General features: G+C 35.4%; 1 protein-coding gene across 1 annotated transcript in view; it reads right to left on the reverse strand.

Moving 5' to 3' along the window:
• Positions 1–3068: 3068 nt before the first annotated feature.
• Positions 3069–17990, reverse strand: part of LOC123564270 (uncharacterized) — a 69470-nt gene continuing 54548 nt past the window's right edge. Inside the window, exons 14-19 of the mRNA XM_045357736.2 lie at positions 17862–17975; positions 15549–15701; positions 14676–14816; positions 8333–8403; positions 3928–4086; positions 3069–3560 (exon numbers count right to left, since the gene is read on the reverse strand). Of these exons, the coding sequence (XP_045213671.1) occupies positions 3348–3560; positions 3928–4086; positions 8333–8403; positions 14676–14816; positions 15549–15701; positions 17862–17975 (851 nt within the window). The 3' untranslated portion in view covers positions 3069–3347. The remainder of the gene's footprint in view (positions 3561–3927; positions 4087–8332; positions 8404–14675; positions 14817–15548; positions 15702–17861; positions 17976–17990) is intronic.

Here is a 17990-nt window from a genome sequence, read left to right on the forward strand (position 1 = left end):
ATGAGAAAGTAATCATTGCTTGTGGCAAAAATACAACAACAAAAAAAAACGCTTCATGGCACAACATGAACATGTTAGATCATAACACAAAAATGCAAGGTCGAAAAACAGAATAAGGGATAATTTTCAAAAGTCGAATGAGGACTAAATTAATCCGAAAGGAAAACAATTTCATGTTATGAAAACCTCTTTTAAAACTTACATGACGGTAGCAGATTTTGGAAAGCTGAATATGTTTTCCTAAATGCTGTGAAATATAAATACTCATTCCGAAAAGTCGTAATATATATGCGAAACATTTATAACTCGTTGAGATCTATGTAAGACAGCAATGTTTTACGAATAACAAAAGATCATATTGGTGAAAATAGGACATTAATAATAACTAAATAATAAAGATAGTGAAGTTGAATATGAAATAAGGAACTGGTTCCCAATTCGTTTTCGACAGTCGAATAAGAAGTAGAATAAGTAACAGAAAGAGTACTTGTTAACGAGAATAATTAGGTTATTTCGAGAAGGTAGCCTTCGAGAAATTACGAAAGACACGTGGTGACATTTCAACTTCCATTATTACACGATTTCTGCTTCATGATTTCACGATTTCCACTTCATGAATTCACGAATTCTGCTTCCTGATTTCACGATTTCCACTTCACGATTTCACGAATTCACGATTTCACGAAAAAAACTTCACGATTTCCACTTCATGAATTCACGATTTCACGAATTCACGAAAAAAAACTTCACGATTTCTTGATTTCACGATTTCATGATTTCACGATTTCTTGATTTCACGATTTCCACTTCTTGAATTCACGATTTCACGATTTCACCATTAAACTTCACGATTTCATGAATTCTTGATTTCACTTGTTCTATTTGGCCTATCCATTCCGTTACTCTCCATTCAATGAAGTGTAAACGTAATGAATGGTCTGGGTTACAGAGGATGAGTTTATACTCCTACATACGTCTGTGTGGAGGTTGGGGAGGGATATTGGTGCCTGTACCAACACAGTATTGGGTACTTTCAACACTAAAACATGTATGAACAAAATAAGATGCCCAAGTAGCTTTACTGTTTTAGACAATTCCAAAATATATAAGTATGTTTATTATGCCCACGCCATTTATGGCGACGGAGCATTAAGCCTTGCAGTTATCCGTCCGTCAGTCCGTTATTTTGGAATCCGTCTTTCTGTCCATAGACACATTGGTTTCTGTTCATTTAAAAGAGAATGCTTGCATGGATTGAATTTATATTTTGTATGTATATCCTTTCCGCGCCCGTAACGTCTAAGCCGCTTTTTACGTTTTAAACGGCTCTCGTGGTAAGGTCGTACTCTTGATCAACTCAGCTTGCATACCATTTACACAGCAGGTGGCAATAGCTTTTACATGTGAATAAGATGCATCGCTTTTCATTTAATAGCACAAAGATGAGGAGCTTACTAAAACCGAAAAAAGGGACTGGAACAATTTCACAATTTTAAGCAATAATGCATTCTAAAAGTATTGTTTGTAAGTCTATTTCCTCATCAGTTGAGGCATTTTCGGCCAGTTTTCACTTTCAGTACCTAAACCTGGTTGTACAATTATATAACACGCTATTTTACATGTAGCGAATATCACCCGCGGTTTTCTACGTCATACATTAGTCATGTGACTAATAAAATCGCGAAAAGTTGAAATTGTACTATAATTATGAAATCGTGAAATCGAGAAATCGTGAATTCTTGAAGTGGAAATCGTGAAATCGTGAAATTTAATGGTGAAATCGTGAATTCGTGAAATCAAGAAATCGTGAACTCCTGAAGTTTAATGGTGAAATCGTGAAATCGTGAATTCATGAAGTGGAAATTGTGAAATCGTGAATTCGTGAAGTGGAAATTGTGAAATCGCGAAATCGTGAATTCATGAAGTGGAAATCGTGAATTCATGAAGTAAAAATTGTGAAATTCTGAAATCGTGAATTCGTGAAGTGGATATCGTGAAATCGCGAAATCGTGAATTCGCGAAATCGTGAAGTTTTATTGTGAAATCGTGAATTCGTGAATTCATGAAGTGGAAATCGTGTAATCAGGAGAAAGCGTGAAATAATGAAGTTGAAATGTCACCACGGGTCTTTCGTAAGAAATAACCTCATTATTCGAGTGGTCCCTACACTTTCTATTTTGTATCATGGTCCGCTATTCGGCTACTGATTGATAAGTTAACCTCCCACTTTCAGCATTGGTATTATCGCGTGACGTCTGGTTCTAATTGCTACTATGGCTCTATGGGAACGTCATGTATAGATCTGACTTGTGGACAGTCAACAAGCATTAAATATTGACCCCGTTGAAAATTGATCCCATTGATGAAATTTTACTGTTGAAATGTTGGCGAGGACAATTCTCAGCGTTGAAAAAAGGCCCATGAGGTCTATTTTCAACGGGGTCAATATTTAATGTTACACCGGCACTCAAAAATGGATTGATAAAAGATTTTTGCATTTTCATTATTGATTGTCTATGAAAACTCGATTATTTTCAGGATAAAATTGTTACAGCATGTACACGAGTATACTGTAACAGTCAGAGGAAAATTGTTCAGCCTAGACCAGGACTCGATCCTCGGACCTTCGGCTTATGGTGCAGATTCTCTCTTAATTTAGCTACCGAGACCGCACTCATGGCCAAATGTCTGCAGCAGAATGCTTACCGAATTCAGATGCTCGCCAAACTGTTTCGCCACGAATGGGCTCCAAGGGTGAACATCCTGGACGAGTCCCCAAATGTTACAGTCAGTCTCGACCGGGACTCGAACCTCGGACCTTCGGCTTACCGTGCTCTCCCACCGAAACCGCCCGATACGAGTACCGCTACAGTACCTATTTTCATTTTCAGATTATTAAAATCTCTCCAGTTTGAATCAAGAACCAGCTTAAATTTGATATTAGATGGTTTCAGGAAGTTCAACTTTTCTCTACAGTATTCTATGTGGGACCTAAGACATGTTCTCTAATTTAGTTTGAGGACGTCGTATAGCCACGCTTCTACGAAAAAATGACCAAAGGCTGAGGATATTGGTATTTAATTTTTATTCTCATGTGTAGGATGGATTTGATAATAAAATAATTGTTGCCTTTTAGGTTCGGTCGATATGTGAATTTATCGACCTGATAAATCCGCATATCGACCTCACCAAATCGCAATAATTGTTTAATAGTGACCGTTTTGTATTATTTATCACTGTAACTCATCAAATAAAATCACTAAATCAAAATCATGTTTCTTTTGCAAATATATATATTAGTTTAGCGTGATCCTGATATAACTGTTTCTTCTGTTTAATAAATTCTGTTAAAACTCGTCTTTCTTCCGTTCACTGAGTCCTAACACGGCTTCACCCAATTTTATAAAATCTTCCATGGTATTGTAGACTTGTGCTGCCACCCTTGCCATTAGTTTACCTTCCAATGCCAGAACCGCAATCTGGATATCAAATCGATCCAAGATCAGTTTCTGAAGCTCCAAACTTTTCTTTTTGCTGAACATTTCCGTTGCTTCTTGTCCCTTAATGTATGGAAATATTTCCATTTTAATATCAATTTCTTTTTAAATAAAGAAATATAACTGAAGAGTAATGAACCATTTGAGCACAAATAGAGCTGGGTTTAAATTAAATTTTCTTCAGATTTACTCTCCTCTAATATGGTGTAAAGATTAAGAAAAAACGGAATAAAAATGGAATACCTAAATTTATTTAATTACGTACCCATTCTTCCATCCCTTCATTCTTTAATTCAATTTGTAATTTTCCATTCGCTTTTTTATTATTATTTACTCAATCACATTTATTTATTTATTTACTTATTTATTTATTTATTTTAGGCACTAAAATAAAAACAATCAGTTTACAACAAAAAAAGCATAAGCAAACCAAGCAGTCCGTGAATCCTGGTATGAATGGTAGATGTATTACGCGCAAACACGGTGCCGTCATGCACTCTGGTATTGCCAAGCGCTTAGTTCCCCATTTTTCTTCCAGGTATGCAATGCCTTTGGTAAGTAGTGCCGAGTTGTACTGAACGACTTTTTCCTGTGTATATTATGTTACAATGTTATTAACATTTTTCTATAAACGTTTAGCTATATATATATCAGGCATAGATGGGGCCTCCAAAGCTCAGTGGTTATAATCACTTGCCACTCACCGATGTGGGTTCGAGTCTCACGTGGGGCTTTGAATTCTGTGATGAAGCCATTCAGCTGGCTTACGGAAGGTCGGTAGAAATACCCAGGTGCCCGTCCTTGATGAAACAATGCACGGCAGGGCACCTAGGGCTCTTCCTCTTCAACAAAGCTGGAAAATCGCCATATGATCTCTAATTGTGTCGGTGCCACATTAAACCCAACAAAAACAAAAATGTAGACTTAGGTAATACAGATCAGTGTAATTACACTTTAACTAATCCTTCCGGTCATGTATTACAATACTTTTTCACAATATTGTAATATATTGTTACAAGCACAAATATAACACATTCACGATAAAGTACTGTTGTATACTTCATTTTACTATCAGATGGTTAAGCTGACACAAACGTATAAAGCGGTGTAACAATGGTAACATGTGAATATATGTGAATTGTATTTGTTGTGAAAACAGTAATTACTACAATTACATTGTAGCTAACACCGTTTACATTTGCAAGGATGTAAACTAATAGATCTTCATCTTTCTAAGTACTTGCTCAAGGCAAGGGTAGGCATTCTTTGCAAACACAGTTATATAACAGATAAAAGAACTCCAAGTATTGATAAACAAAACTTTCATGAAATTCATTTTTTTTAAATTATTTCTGGTTATTTGAAGAGCTTGGCAAAATAATTCTACACTTCATTTAATATGTTTCTGTCTTTGAAAGTTTTAGGTTCTATCTCTAATTCTGAGATATGTAAAAAAACATTTAGTACAAAACTATTTAAAATGATTTGTACATTTTGCAGTATGTGTAGATTTCTTATTTTTGAAATTGAAATGAACATTTTCATCACCTTTTATTTCATTTTTTTTGTGTGACATTGTACGCAAAAAAGGCTCAAGTTCTTGCTGTTATTGTAAGCGATACAAGGCTCAAATTGTTGCTGTAATTGTAAGCGATACAAGGCTCAAGTTCTTGCTGTTATTGTAAGCGATACAAGGCTCGAGTTCTTGCTGTTTTTGTAAGCGATAGAAAACTCAAGTTGTTGCTGTAATTTTAAGCAATAAAAGGCTAATGTTCTTGCTGTAATTGTAAGCTATACAAGACTCAAGTTGTTGTTGTAATTGTAAGCGATACAACACTCAAGTTGTTGCTGTTATTGTAAGCGATACAAGGCTCGAGTTCTTGCTGTTATTGTAAGCGAAATAAAAGTCAAGTTGTTGCTGTAATTGTAAGCAATAGAAGGCTAATGTTCTTGCTGTTATTGTAAGCGATAGAAAAGTCAAGTTGTTGCTGTATTTGTAAGCAACAGAAGGCTAATGTTCTTGCTGTAATTGTAAGCGATACAAGACTCAAGTTCTTGCTGTAATTGTAAGCAATAGAAGGCTGAAATTGTTGCTGTGATTATAAGCGATACAAGGCTAAAATTGTTGCTGTAATTGAAGGCGATAAAAGGCTAAAATATTATTTTAATTGTAAGCGATAGAAGGCTAACACTGTTGCTGTAATTGTATGCGATCAAGGCTAACATTGTAAATTGTAAGTGATTGAAGGTTCAAGTTGTTGCTGTAATTGTAAGCGATAGAAGGCTAACATTGTTGCTATAATTGTAAGCGACTGAAGGCTCAAGTTGTTGCTCTTATTATAAGCGATAGAGGGTTAACATTGTTGCCGTAATTGTAAGCGATAGAAGGCTAAAGTTGTTGCTGTAATTGTAAGCAATAGAATGTTAAAATTGTTGCTGTGATTATACGCGATACAAGGCTAAAATTGTTGCTGTAATTGTAAGCGATAGAAGGCTAAAAATGTCATTTTAATTGTAAGCGATAGAAGGCTAACACTGTTGCTGTAATTGTATGCGATCAAGGCTAACATTGTTAATTGTAAGTGATTGAAGACTCAAGTTGTTGCTGTAATTGTAAGCGATAGAAGGCTAACATTGTTGCTATAATTGTAAGTGATTGAAGGCTCAAGTTGTTGCTCTTATTATAAGCGATAGAGGGTTAACGTTGTTCCTGTAACTGTAAGCGACAGAAGGCTAAAATTGTTGCTGTAATTGTAAGCGATAGAAGGCTAAAATTGTTGCTGTAATTGTTCGCAACAGAATGTTAAAATTGTTTCTGTAATTTTAAGCGATAGAAGGCTAAAATTGTTGCTGTAATTGTAAATGATAGAAGGCTAAAGTTGTTGCAGTAATTGTAAGTGATAGAAGGCTAAAATTGTTGCTGTAATTGTAAGTGATAGAAGGCTAGCATTGTTGCTCTAATTGTAAATGATAGCAGGCTAAAATTGTTGCTGTAATTGTAAGCGACAGAAGGTTAAAATTGTTTCTGTAATTGGTGACGACAGAAGGCTAAAATTTTTATTGTAATTGTAAGCGATAGAAGACTAAAATTGTTACTGTAATTGGTAACGACAGAAGGCTAGAACTGTTACTATGTAAGCGATAGAAGGTTAAAATTGTTGCTGTAATTGTAAGCGACAGAAGGTTAACATTGTTGCTATAATTGTAAGCGACTGAAGGTTCAAGTTGTTGCTCTTAATGTAAGCGATAGAGGGTTAACATTGTTGCCGTAATTGTAAGCGATAGAAGGCTAAAGTTGTTGCTGTAATTGTAAGCAATAGAATGTTAAAATTGTTGCTGTGATTATAAGCGATGCAAGGCTAAAAATTGTTGCTGTAATTGTAAGCGATAGAAGGCTAAAAATGTCATTTTAATTGTAAGCGATAGAAGGCTAACACTGTTGCTGTAATTGTATGCGATCAAGGCTAACATTGTTAATTGTAAGTGATTGAAGGTTCAAGTTGTTGCTGTAATTGTAAGCGATAGAAGGCTAACATTGTTGCTATAATTGTAAGTGATTGAAGGCTCAAGTTGTTGCTCTTATTATAAGCGATAGAGGGTTAACGTTGTTCCTGTAATTGTAAGCGACAGAAGGCTAAAATTGTTGCTGTAATTGTAAGCGATAGAAGGCTAAAATTGTTGCTGTAATTGTTCGCAACAGAATGTTAAAATTGTTCCTGTAATTTTAAGCGATAGAAGGCTAAAATTGTTGCTGTAATTGTAAATGATAGAAGGCTAAAGTTGTTGCAGTAATTGTAAGTGATAGAAGGCTAAAATTGTTGCTGTAATTGTAAGTGATAGAAGGCTAGCATTGTTGCTCTAGTTGTAAATGATAGCAGGCTAAAATTGTTGCTGTAATTGTAAGCGACAGAAGGTTAAAATTGTTTCTGTAATTGGTGACGACAGAAGGCTAAAAATTTTATTGTAATTGTAAGCGATAGAAGACTAAAATTGTTACTGTAATTGGTAACGACAAAAGGCTAGAACTGTTACTATGTAAGCGATAGAAGGTTAAAATTGTTGCTGTAATTGTAAGCGACAGAAGGTTAACATTGTTGCTGTAATTGTACGCGATAGAAGGCTAACATTGTTGCTGTAATTGGTAACGACAGAAGGCTAGAACTGTTACTGTGTAATTTTAAGCGATTGAAGGTTAACATTGTTGCTGTAATTGTAAGCGATAGAAGGCTATAGATGTTGGTGTAATTGTGAGTGATAGAAGGTCAACATTGTTGCTGTAACTGTAAGCGACAGAAGGCTATTATTGTTGCTGTAATTGTAAGCGACAGAAGGCTAAATTGTTGCTGTAATTGTTGCTAACATTGTTGCTGTAATTGTAAGCGACAGAATGTTAAAGCTGTTGCTGTAATTTTAAGCGACAGAATGCTAACACTGTTGCTGTATTTTTAAGCGACAGAAGGCTAACATTATTGCTGTAATTGTAAGCGACAGAACACTTTTCACGGTAAATGTCAAATTACTATATACAATTTTAGACGCTCTTTCCAAATTTTGATAATCTTCTTCGAGTTTTTCTAGATATATGTCTGCGGTCTAACAAAAACTTGTTCAATCTAGAAAATGAAACAATGGTCACACTTGGCTAGATCTGGTGAATAGGGCATTTCTTTTTACATTATTCAAGTTCAATACAACATGTCTGCAGAACTTTCCAATAACTATATTTTATGGAACAGGAACATTTTGCAACGCAAGGCGCAAGGCCTTGGTCACATATAAAAAGCAATTTCAAATAATATACATGAATAAAATGAAATGATCACAAGTAAACGTACCATTCCACCAATACGATTGTAGAAGTCAATTGCGTCAGCAGAACATATAAAGGGTGTATCATCTTTAGTTCCTAAAAGAGAGACAAACGCATTACAAATTTTGACAATGCTGACATCGGGTGTACAGTTTAGATTGCAGATAATGGAAGAGTAAAATAAGAATGACTCTAAATATAACATTTATAAGATGGTCATTTGGAAGCATAGTACGCAACAAAGCATAATAACAGCAGACTCGGTCTGACTGCACAATAACAGCAGACTCGGTCTGACCGCACAATAAAAGCAGACTCGGTCTGACCGCACAATAACAGCAAACTCGGTCTGATCGCACAATAACAGCAAACTCGGTCTGACCGCACAATAACAGCAGACTCGGTCTGACTGCACATTAACAGCAGACTCGGTCTGACTGCACAATAACAGCAGAATCGGTCTGACTACACAATAACAGCATACTCGGTCTGACCGAGTCTGTTCGCATGAGGTAATGAAATATGAAACACCTCTCACACTGCTTATCGCATACATATGTTAAGCTAAATATGAGAATATCAACCGTTCTTGAATTGCCCGGCGCATTTTAAGAACTCCAGTGATGTCCGGCAATGTTGGAATTTTGAAAACGCGCAGGTCAGTTCTAGAATAGTCCGAATAGAATAGTGCATTTTAATAATTTGGACAAAGTGAGAACCGCTTCTGATACAGTAAGATATAATAACTGTGCGACATAACTGGAATACTGTTAAACCCAAAACAAGCAAAAAGTGAACAAATATGGCCAACCTGAAGTGAAGTTTATAAACTTTCTCGACTATGTCCAGCTTCAAATAAAGTTTACTAACTTTCTTGAGCGTGGTCAGCTTCAAATAAAGCTTATTAATAAAGTTTATTAACTTGCCGGAGTGCAGCCAGCTTCAAATAAAGTTTATTAACTTGCCGGAATGCGGCCAGCTTCAAATAAAGTTTATTAATAAGGTTTATTAACTTGCCGGAGTGCGATCAGCTTCAAATAAAGTTTTTTAACTTGCCGGAATGCGGCCACTTTCAAATTGGTCCGACAGCTCACGGACTTTTATTGCAACAATTGAGGCCAAAAGAAGTTTATACTTCTTTAGAAACAATATTACATATCCTCCTTGAAAACCAATTTCATAAGTGTCAAAGCCGTGCCTATCTATATTTTATTCAATTATGTTTGTGATAGGGGAGGTAAAACTCACTTGTAAAAATTAAGGGGGTAGGGTAAAGTTTACGTCTACCAGTTTTTTCACTGTTTAATTACAGTAACTATCTGATTGTCAGTAAATGTATATATGTCAACCAATGTCAGCAAAAAGAAATTCATCAAAAAGGAATGAAGGGCAAACTTAATATTTAAGGTCAAAGGTCAAATTTATGTACAAATCACAAATATTGGCATATTTGAAATTTATTTTTATTCTTAAAAATTAGTTTGTCACCATAAATCACTCAATTTTATTTATATAATGTGTATATATCAGCCAAAGTCAGAAATGCAAATCTTATTGCAAAACGTCACGATCAATCCTGATAATTGAAGGTCAAATTTCATTTTCATGCAAAAATGTGAAAAATGTTACCTTTACTTTTTTAAATCTGTTTAATATGTATTCACATTATTAGTCAATGAAGTTAATTCGTTTTAATGTCTGTATGTCAGGCAAAGTCAGCAGTGCATATGTAATCCCAAAACTGCCAAGGGTAAAGCTTATATCAAAGGTCAAAGGTCAAATTTGTGTGAAAAATTGCATGAATAGCTTCCTGTTTGAAATATAACATCTATTTCTAACCATTATTAGTAATTGCTTGTGATTTATCTGAATGTATATATGTCCCACAAGGTCAGTAATAAAGATACCGTATGAAATCAGACACGTTCAAATGTGATATTAAGGGTAAAAGGTCATTTTCATGTGAAAGAATGAAAAAATAGCTCTTTAATATTTCTTCTTGTTAATTATATCTTGTCGATATTAGTCAACGATATCAGTTCATTTTAATGTATAAATGTAAGGCGATGTCTGGTATGCACATATAATTTCAAAACATTTAAGGTCAACCATAATATCAAAGGTCAAAGGTCAAAAAGTGAGTAAAATGTTGCAATAATATCACATATTTGTAATATTTTTTATTGTTTAAAAGTATTTGTTTTGTCATTTTAGTAACTGATCGTTGTTCATCTTACTGTATATATGTCAGACGATGTCATAAAAGAGACAATAAGTCAAGGTCAAACCTGGTATTGGAGGTTGGGGTCACTTTTGTATAAAAAAAATCACAAAATGTAGCATTCTTACTCATTACTTTGTTCAAAAATAGCTCGTTGTTATAATTCACTGTTAGCAATTTATTTTAATGTATACATGTCAAGCAAGGTCAGGAATGTAAGTCTTATCCAAATAAGGCAAAGCCAAACCTATTATCAAAGGTCAAGGGTCAAATTTGTGTAAAAATTAGCAAAAAAAAACAGCATTTTTGCAATGATTTTTCTTTATTTTTAGGGTATTTCAAAACTAGGTACTGATCATTATTCAGTTTAAAGTATATATAATAGATGATATCGTTCTTGAAATAATAATGAAAAATTAGTCAAGGTCAAATCTGACATTAAAGGTCAAATAGAGTGCCTTAAAAAAACTCGCCATTATGAATAAAACTGGCTGGAACAAGTTGGGGAGCAAATGCAAAGATCCTACGGCAAGTCTACAGAGGCACTGTACGGCCCATAGCAGAGTACGCATCCACCTCATTGGTAACTGCTTCCAAACCAGTAAAGATAAACTAGACAAGGTTAAATTGCAGGTCTGAGGATAATCCCGGAGCAATGGAAACAACTCCAAGAAAAGAAATGAAAAAGACAGCCAAGACGAGAGTACAAAGCTTTTGTGCATGCAGAAAAGGTAAAGAGACTACCATCCCATCCACACCGCTCAAAACTCGAGAGCAGAACCAAGAACAGACTGAAACAAGTCTCAACCACATCGTCAAAGAACTACAAAAAGGGAAAGCAGTAGCACTGGACACAGAGGCAGAGCCGCTCGAGCCCAATATATGGGTTCCCAGAAAATGTTCTCCCAAGATCAGATTGGAGGTGCCAGGAGTAGAAAAAAATGGTAAGCAACATCAGGCTTACCAACAATCTCTTACGCTAGAAATGATCAATAACCGCTATCCAGCGCACACTTGGATCCAAGCATATACCGATGGATCAGTGGAAAAGGCAGTTCAGAATGCTGGGAGTGGTGCCAACATCAGATTTTCAGACAGTTTTACTTTCACATTCTCTCATTCTCTCATCCACATTCTCTCATCCAGTCGGCAAGAGATGCTCCAACTGCAGATCCAGATGCAAGCCCTCACATCGGCGACACTCAAACTGTATGAGCGAGGAGAAAAGGGACAATATATTCCTAACAGACTCCATGTCAGCTCTTCAGGCTGTCTCAGCAGGTCAAGCAGACAACTCAACCAGACAGCTGTTGAAAAAAACATCAATCTCCTGTCTGAGAACAACAATAGAGCATTTCGATGGATTCCTGCACATGTGGGCATAGCTGGAAATGAAGCTGCGCACAAACTTGCGAAGGAAGCAACCAGGCAAATACAGCCCCAACCTCCAACTTCATACAGAGAAGCTAAGACTCCGTGGCAGAACAGCTTTGCGTCAGACTGGAAGAACATAAATTGAGGCTACCTGCCAAATCTTGGCAGTCTACACAAGCTAAACAGGCACAGCCAATTAACTGTCTTCCGTCTGTGCACTGGAGACTGTGGCCTAAGAAAACATATGGAAAAGCTAGGTGTTGTAGAGACAGCTAAATGTCAGTGCGGATCAGAGGAACAAACACCATTTCACACTTTGCAGAGCTGTTCCTATCTTGAAGAAGCACGCCTGGCGAACAGACATCCCATTTGAGACCAAGCTGTGGAGATATGCCAGCGACCTGCAGAATACGGTGCAGTTTATTGCCGCATTTAATCATAAGATATAAAACGGTCATAAGAAGATGGAACTCAGTAAGGAAGTAAGTAAGTAAAGGTTAATATGAAAATGAATTAACATCAAGATATGTTTGAACAAAGAAATAAAATAACAGTGCTATATTTTGAATTTATTACCGGAAAATGAATTTTAAACTTTAACAAAGGGCTGATCTAGACTCATGTCTTATGATATTTTCATTGTTGACATTGACCCATATATATATATGAAACTTCAAGGAATAACTATAAGATACTTATAATGACAAAATACCTTTAAACAATGAACAGTATTGCAAAAATGCTATTTTTGCGATCTTTCACGCAAATTTGACCTTTTACCTTTGATATAAGCTTTACCAATCACTGTTTTCAAATTAGATCTGCATTGCTGATATTGACTTACAAATAAACATAAGAGAGAATTATTTTCAATGAAAAAAATGACAAGATAATTTTAACGAAGAAGAAATTAAAAATGCTGTATTTTGAATGTTTACATGAAAATGACCTTTGACCTTTAATGTCAGGTTTGACCTTGACTAATTTTTCATTACTATTTCAACAGTAATATTGTCTGTTATATATACTTTAAAATGAATAATGATCAGTTTTATTAGTAGAGACAAAAATAACCTATACAATAAAGAAAAATCATTGCAAAAATGCTGGGGGTTTTTTTTGCGAATTCTTACACAAATTTGAACTTTGAACTTTGATAATAGGTTTTCCTTTGACTTATAGGGATAAGACCTACATTGCTGACCTTGCCTGGCATGTATACATTAAAGTAAATAGCTAACAGTGAATTATATCAACAAGCTATTTTTGAACAAAGTAATGAGTAAGAATGTTACATTTTGTGATTTTTATACAACAGTGACCCCAACCTCCAATACCAGGTTTTACCTTGACTTATTGTCTCTTCCATGACATCGTCTGACATATATACAGTAAGATGAACAGCAATCGGTTACTAAAATGACAAAACAAATACTTTTAAACAATAAAAATTATTACAAACAGGTGACATTATTGCAACATTTTACTCACTTTTTTGACCTTTGACCTTTGATATTATGGTTTACCTTGAATGTTTTGAAATTACATGTGCATACCAGACATTGCCTAACATTTATACATTAAAATGAACTGATATCAATGACTAACATCGACAAGATATTATTAACAAGAACAAAAATTAAAGAGCTATTTTTTTCATTCATTTACATGAAAATGACCTTTTACCCTTAATATCACATTTGAACTTGCCTGATTTCATACGATATCTTTATTACTGACCTTGTGGGACATACATACATTAAAATAAATCACGAGCAATAACTAATAATGATTAGAAATAGCTGTTATATTTCAAACAGGAAGCTATTCATGCAATTTTTCACACAAATTTGACCTTTGACCTTTGATATAAGCTTTACCCTTGGCAGTTTTGAGGTTACATCTGCACTGCTGACTTTGCCTGACATACAGACATTAAAACGAATTAACTTCATTGACTAATAATGTGAATACATATTAAACAGATATAAAAAAAGTAAAGGTAACATTTTTCACATTTTTGCATGAAAATGAAATTTGACCTTCAATTATTAGGGTTGACCGTAACGTTTTGCAAGAAGATTTGCATTTCTGACTTTAGCTGATATATACACATTTCATAAATAAAACTGAGTGACTTATGATAACAAACTAATTTTTAAGAATAAAAGTAAATTTCAAATATGCCAATTTTTGTGATTTGTACATAAATTTGATCTTTGACCTTAAATATAATGTTTGTTCTTCATTCCTTTTTGATGAATTTCTTTTTGCTGACATTGGTTGACATATATACATTTACTGACAATTAGATAGTTACTGCAATTAAACAGTGAAAAAACTGGTAGACGTAAACTTTACCCTACCCCCTAAATTTTTACAAATAAGTTCTACCTCCCCTATCACAAACATAAGTGAACAAAATATAGATAGGCACGGCTTTGACACTTAAGAAATGGGTTTTCATGGAGGATATGAAATATTATTTCAAAAAAGGTATTAACTTCTTTTGGCCTCAATTGTTGCAATAAAAGTCCGTGAGCTCTCGGACCAAATAAAGTTTATTAACTTGTCTGAGTGAGGTCAGCTTCAAATGAAGCTTGTAATCTTTCCTGAGTGCGACCAGCTTCAAGTAAATGTTTATACTGTTATTAATTCTAGAAAATAACACAGGTTTTACACTTAGTTACTTTCTTCAGAACAAGCTATTTCGAAGCAGGAAACCCTGAAATCTGCAATCAGAAATCTCAAAAAAGACACAAAACAAAGATACCTTCAAATGCAAAAGCAACATGTAACGAATCATTGTCGAAGGCAGCTGTAACAAGTGGCTTGAACCAAGAATGTTGGCGTTGTGGGTTCATCCAAATAAAGGCACAAGCTCGCGGACAGAAGACCCATTTGTGCAAATTACCTGAAATTACAGATATTTCCATACAATATGTCACTGCAAATAAACTGTTGTTGTTTTTTTCAATATCCGAGCACAGTTATAAATATCGAATTAAACGACACGAAAAAAACATCTACGAGAGATGTTCATCTTATATTTGCTGTAATAGTTTACAAGTCCATAGTTTGCGGTTTTTCTTGAGATTAGTTTTAAGTCATGTTAGAGTCTTTACATCGCGCTTTTGCAGTCGTCACTTCGGTGTTTCCTGTATACCACCGGAAATTTAGGATGGGAACAGAGACTTTCGAATCCATACCTCACAACTTATATGCTATTGTCTGTTTAGATGTATGACAAGATGCGGTGTCCTGATGGAACACCAGTTACCAATCTAAATTTTCTGGAAATAAACTTATGTTATTGAAACCATTTGCCACAGTTCGGACAGTTGAGCGCCTTTAAAACCCACCATCTTTAAAGAACAGTTACATATCTTTGTTCTGATGCATTTGCAATTGTTTATTTTTATTTCTTTACAAATGGTACTCATTTTCAAAAGGGGGCAACGTACGACAGAACCTATAATGACCAGGTAGAAGTTGTTGATAAAGATGTTGTTCGTTTACCAAATATTTCTGTCTTTTGAAGATTTACTCCTAAACCTTAATTTCAGTTAATATTCATATGTCCAACAACTTCTAAAATACTAATGCATTAAGTTCCAACTGTATTTTATAATCAAATGAAAATTACCGGTATAAAAGTCGGCATCAATATCTTGTATATCTACTTTAAGCTGACCAGGAACATGAGCGGCATCTACGACAACAACAACACCGTGTTTGTGGCACACCTCTACGATACGTTTGACAGGTAACACAACAGCAGTTGGACTTGATATATGCTCTGTATAAATAAAGACAAAAAATAAAAAACACATACACACACATGCACGCACGCATGACCCCCCCCCCCCCCACCCTCCCACACACACACACACACACACACACACACACACACACACACACACAAAGCGAAAAGCAATTGCTGGATTTTTATTCTTTGACTTTATGGAACGTTCTTATTTAGTAAAAATGGGAAAATTAGATCACAGCGTGACCTCTTTGAAAACACACGGTTCAGATACCCCCGGTACTTGTAGATCAGCTGTGATCCGTATTTAACTTTCTTGTATTAGACAGGGCAATTGTTTTCCTGTTTCCCCTTTTTATATTTCTATAAATAATTTCACTTCAGACACTTCACCTATCAATACGTAACTGTTCTGGAAATAGCGGAATTACAGGGCAATTGTTTTCCTGTTTCCCCTTTTTATATTTCTATAAATAATTTCACATCAGACACTTCACCTATCAATACGTAACTGTTCTGGAAATAGCGAAATTACGAGTTTTAAAGAAGTTAACTGTTCCTTTAACGTCAAAATAATTAGTGATATCTCCACTGCTATGCTTAGGCAGCAATGCAAATAACGACAGACAATTCAACCGTTATACAGGTAACATTAAAACAACGACTGAGAATTCAGCTGTTGTGGTAATTAAAATAACGGCTGACAATTCAGGTACGAGTATTGGGAATAAAACCTCAAATAACGACAGCCAAATTTAAACTGTTGAGGAATCATTAGAAGAATGACTGTTAACATAGATGGTTTGGTACCGCAGATACTGACTGACAACTCACATGGTTTGGTACCGCAGGTTACGACTGACAACTCACATGGTTTGGTACCAACGCAGATAAAGACCGACAACTCACATGGTTTGGTTCCACTGCAGATAAAGACTGACAATTCACGTCGTGTGGTACAACTGAAGATAACGACTGCCAACTCACATGGTATGGTGTCACTGCAGATAACGACTGACAACTCACATTGAGTTACAACGCAAATAAAGAATGACAATTCAGCTTTTTGGTTAACATTAATACAATAATGTAAATTTCAGCTATTGATGTAACATTAAAATACTGACTGACAACACAGCCGTTTTGGTACTATTGCAAAAACGACTGGAAACTAAGCTGTTGGGATATCACCACAAATAACAACTGTCAGTTTAGCGATCCGTGCAACACCGCAAAATGCGACTGGCAGATTGACGATCTGTGCAACACCGCAAAATTCGACTGGCAGTTTGGCGATCTGTGTAACACCGCAAAGTGCGACTGGCAACTTGGCGATCTGTGCAACACCAAAAAGTGCGACTGGCAGTTTGGCGATCTGTGCAACACCGCAAAGTGCAACTTGAACGCAGCTGTGAGGTAAAACCGCAAATACCGACTGACAAATCAACTATTGAAGATACACAACAAAGAATAGCAAATTAGCTGCTGTTAGGGTAAAATCTCAAATAACGTCTGGCAGCTCACTTGTTGGGATTAACCACAAACATTGACTGATAACTAATGTGTCAGGGTAACACTGCAAGTAATGACTCCAGGCCTAGCTGTTAAGGTAATGTTTTGGTAACAATAAATAACAACTGAAAACACTGGCCTCCAGATCGTTCGAAAAAAATTCTGGAAATTAATGCTGTATTTCTTAAGAATGCTTTGAAGCTTATTTACTGACAGACTATATGTTATGGAAACACATGAGAACCAGTTGGATTTTTTACTGCAACGCTTTACTCAAGGCAAATTGCCTCGATTATGAATATCTGTATTTAACACGGATTGAAAATTAAATCTCTTCTATAGCGGTGTTGGTAACGACAGCGGGGAGCTTCTTTATTGCCGCGGCGGTCCGGGTTCGATTCTAGACGTGGTCATCTTTTTTTCTTGATTTGGCATTTTTAAAATAGTTTAGAAACACAACCTCATATTCTAATGTTCATAATATGACCAACTTTCAATTTGAAAGAAAGATCATTTTTAGCAAAAATCTGGAGGCCAGCTACAGTTGTTTTAAAACAACATAGTATAATCTTGATAAAATTCTTTCAAATCGGAACAGTAGTTTTTATCAGATGAAGCGCTTACATAACTATTTACATACACTTTATGTATAACTACAGATATCCAAATATAGGAACATACCTAATGCAGCAAGTTTTATGTCCGGGTGTTTAGACAAGAAATCATCATACTTTTCTACAATGGAATCGCCATCCGTGATGGGGAACTTGACGTCCATCTTGTATAACTTTGCACCTGATTATACAAACT

The sequence above is a fragment of the Mercenaria mercenaria genome, chromosome 15, assembly GCF_021730395.1.
Source record: "Mercenaria mercenaria strain notata chromosome 15, MADL_Memer_1, whole genome shotgun sequence".
NCBI classification, from domain to species: Eukaryota; Metazoa; Mollusca; class Bivalvia; order Venerida; family Veneridae; genus Mercenaria; species Mercenaria mercenaria.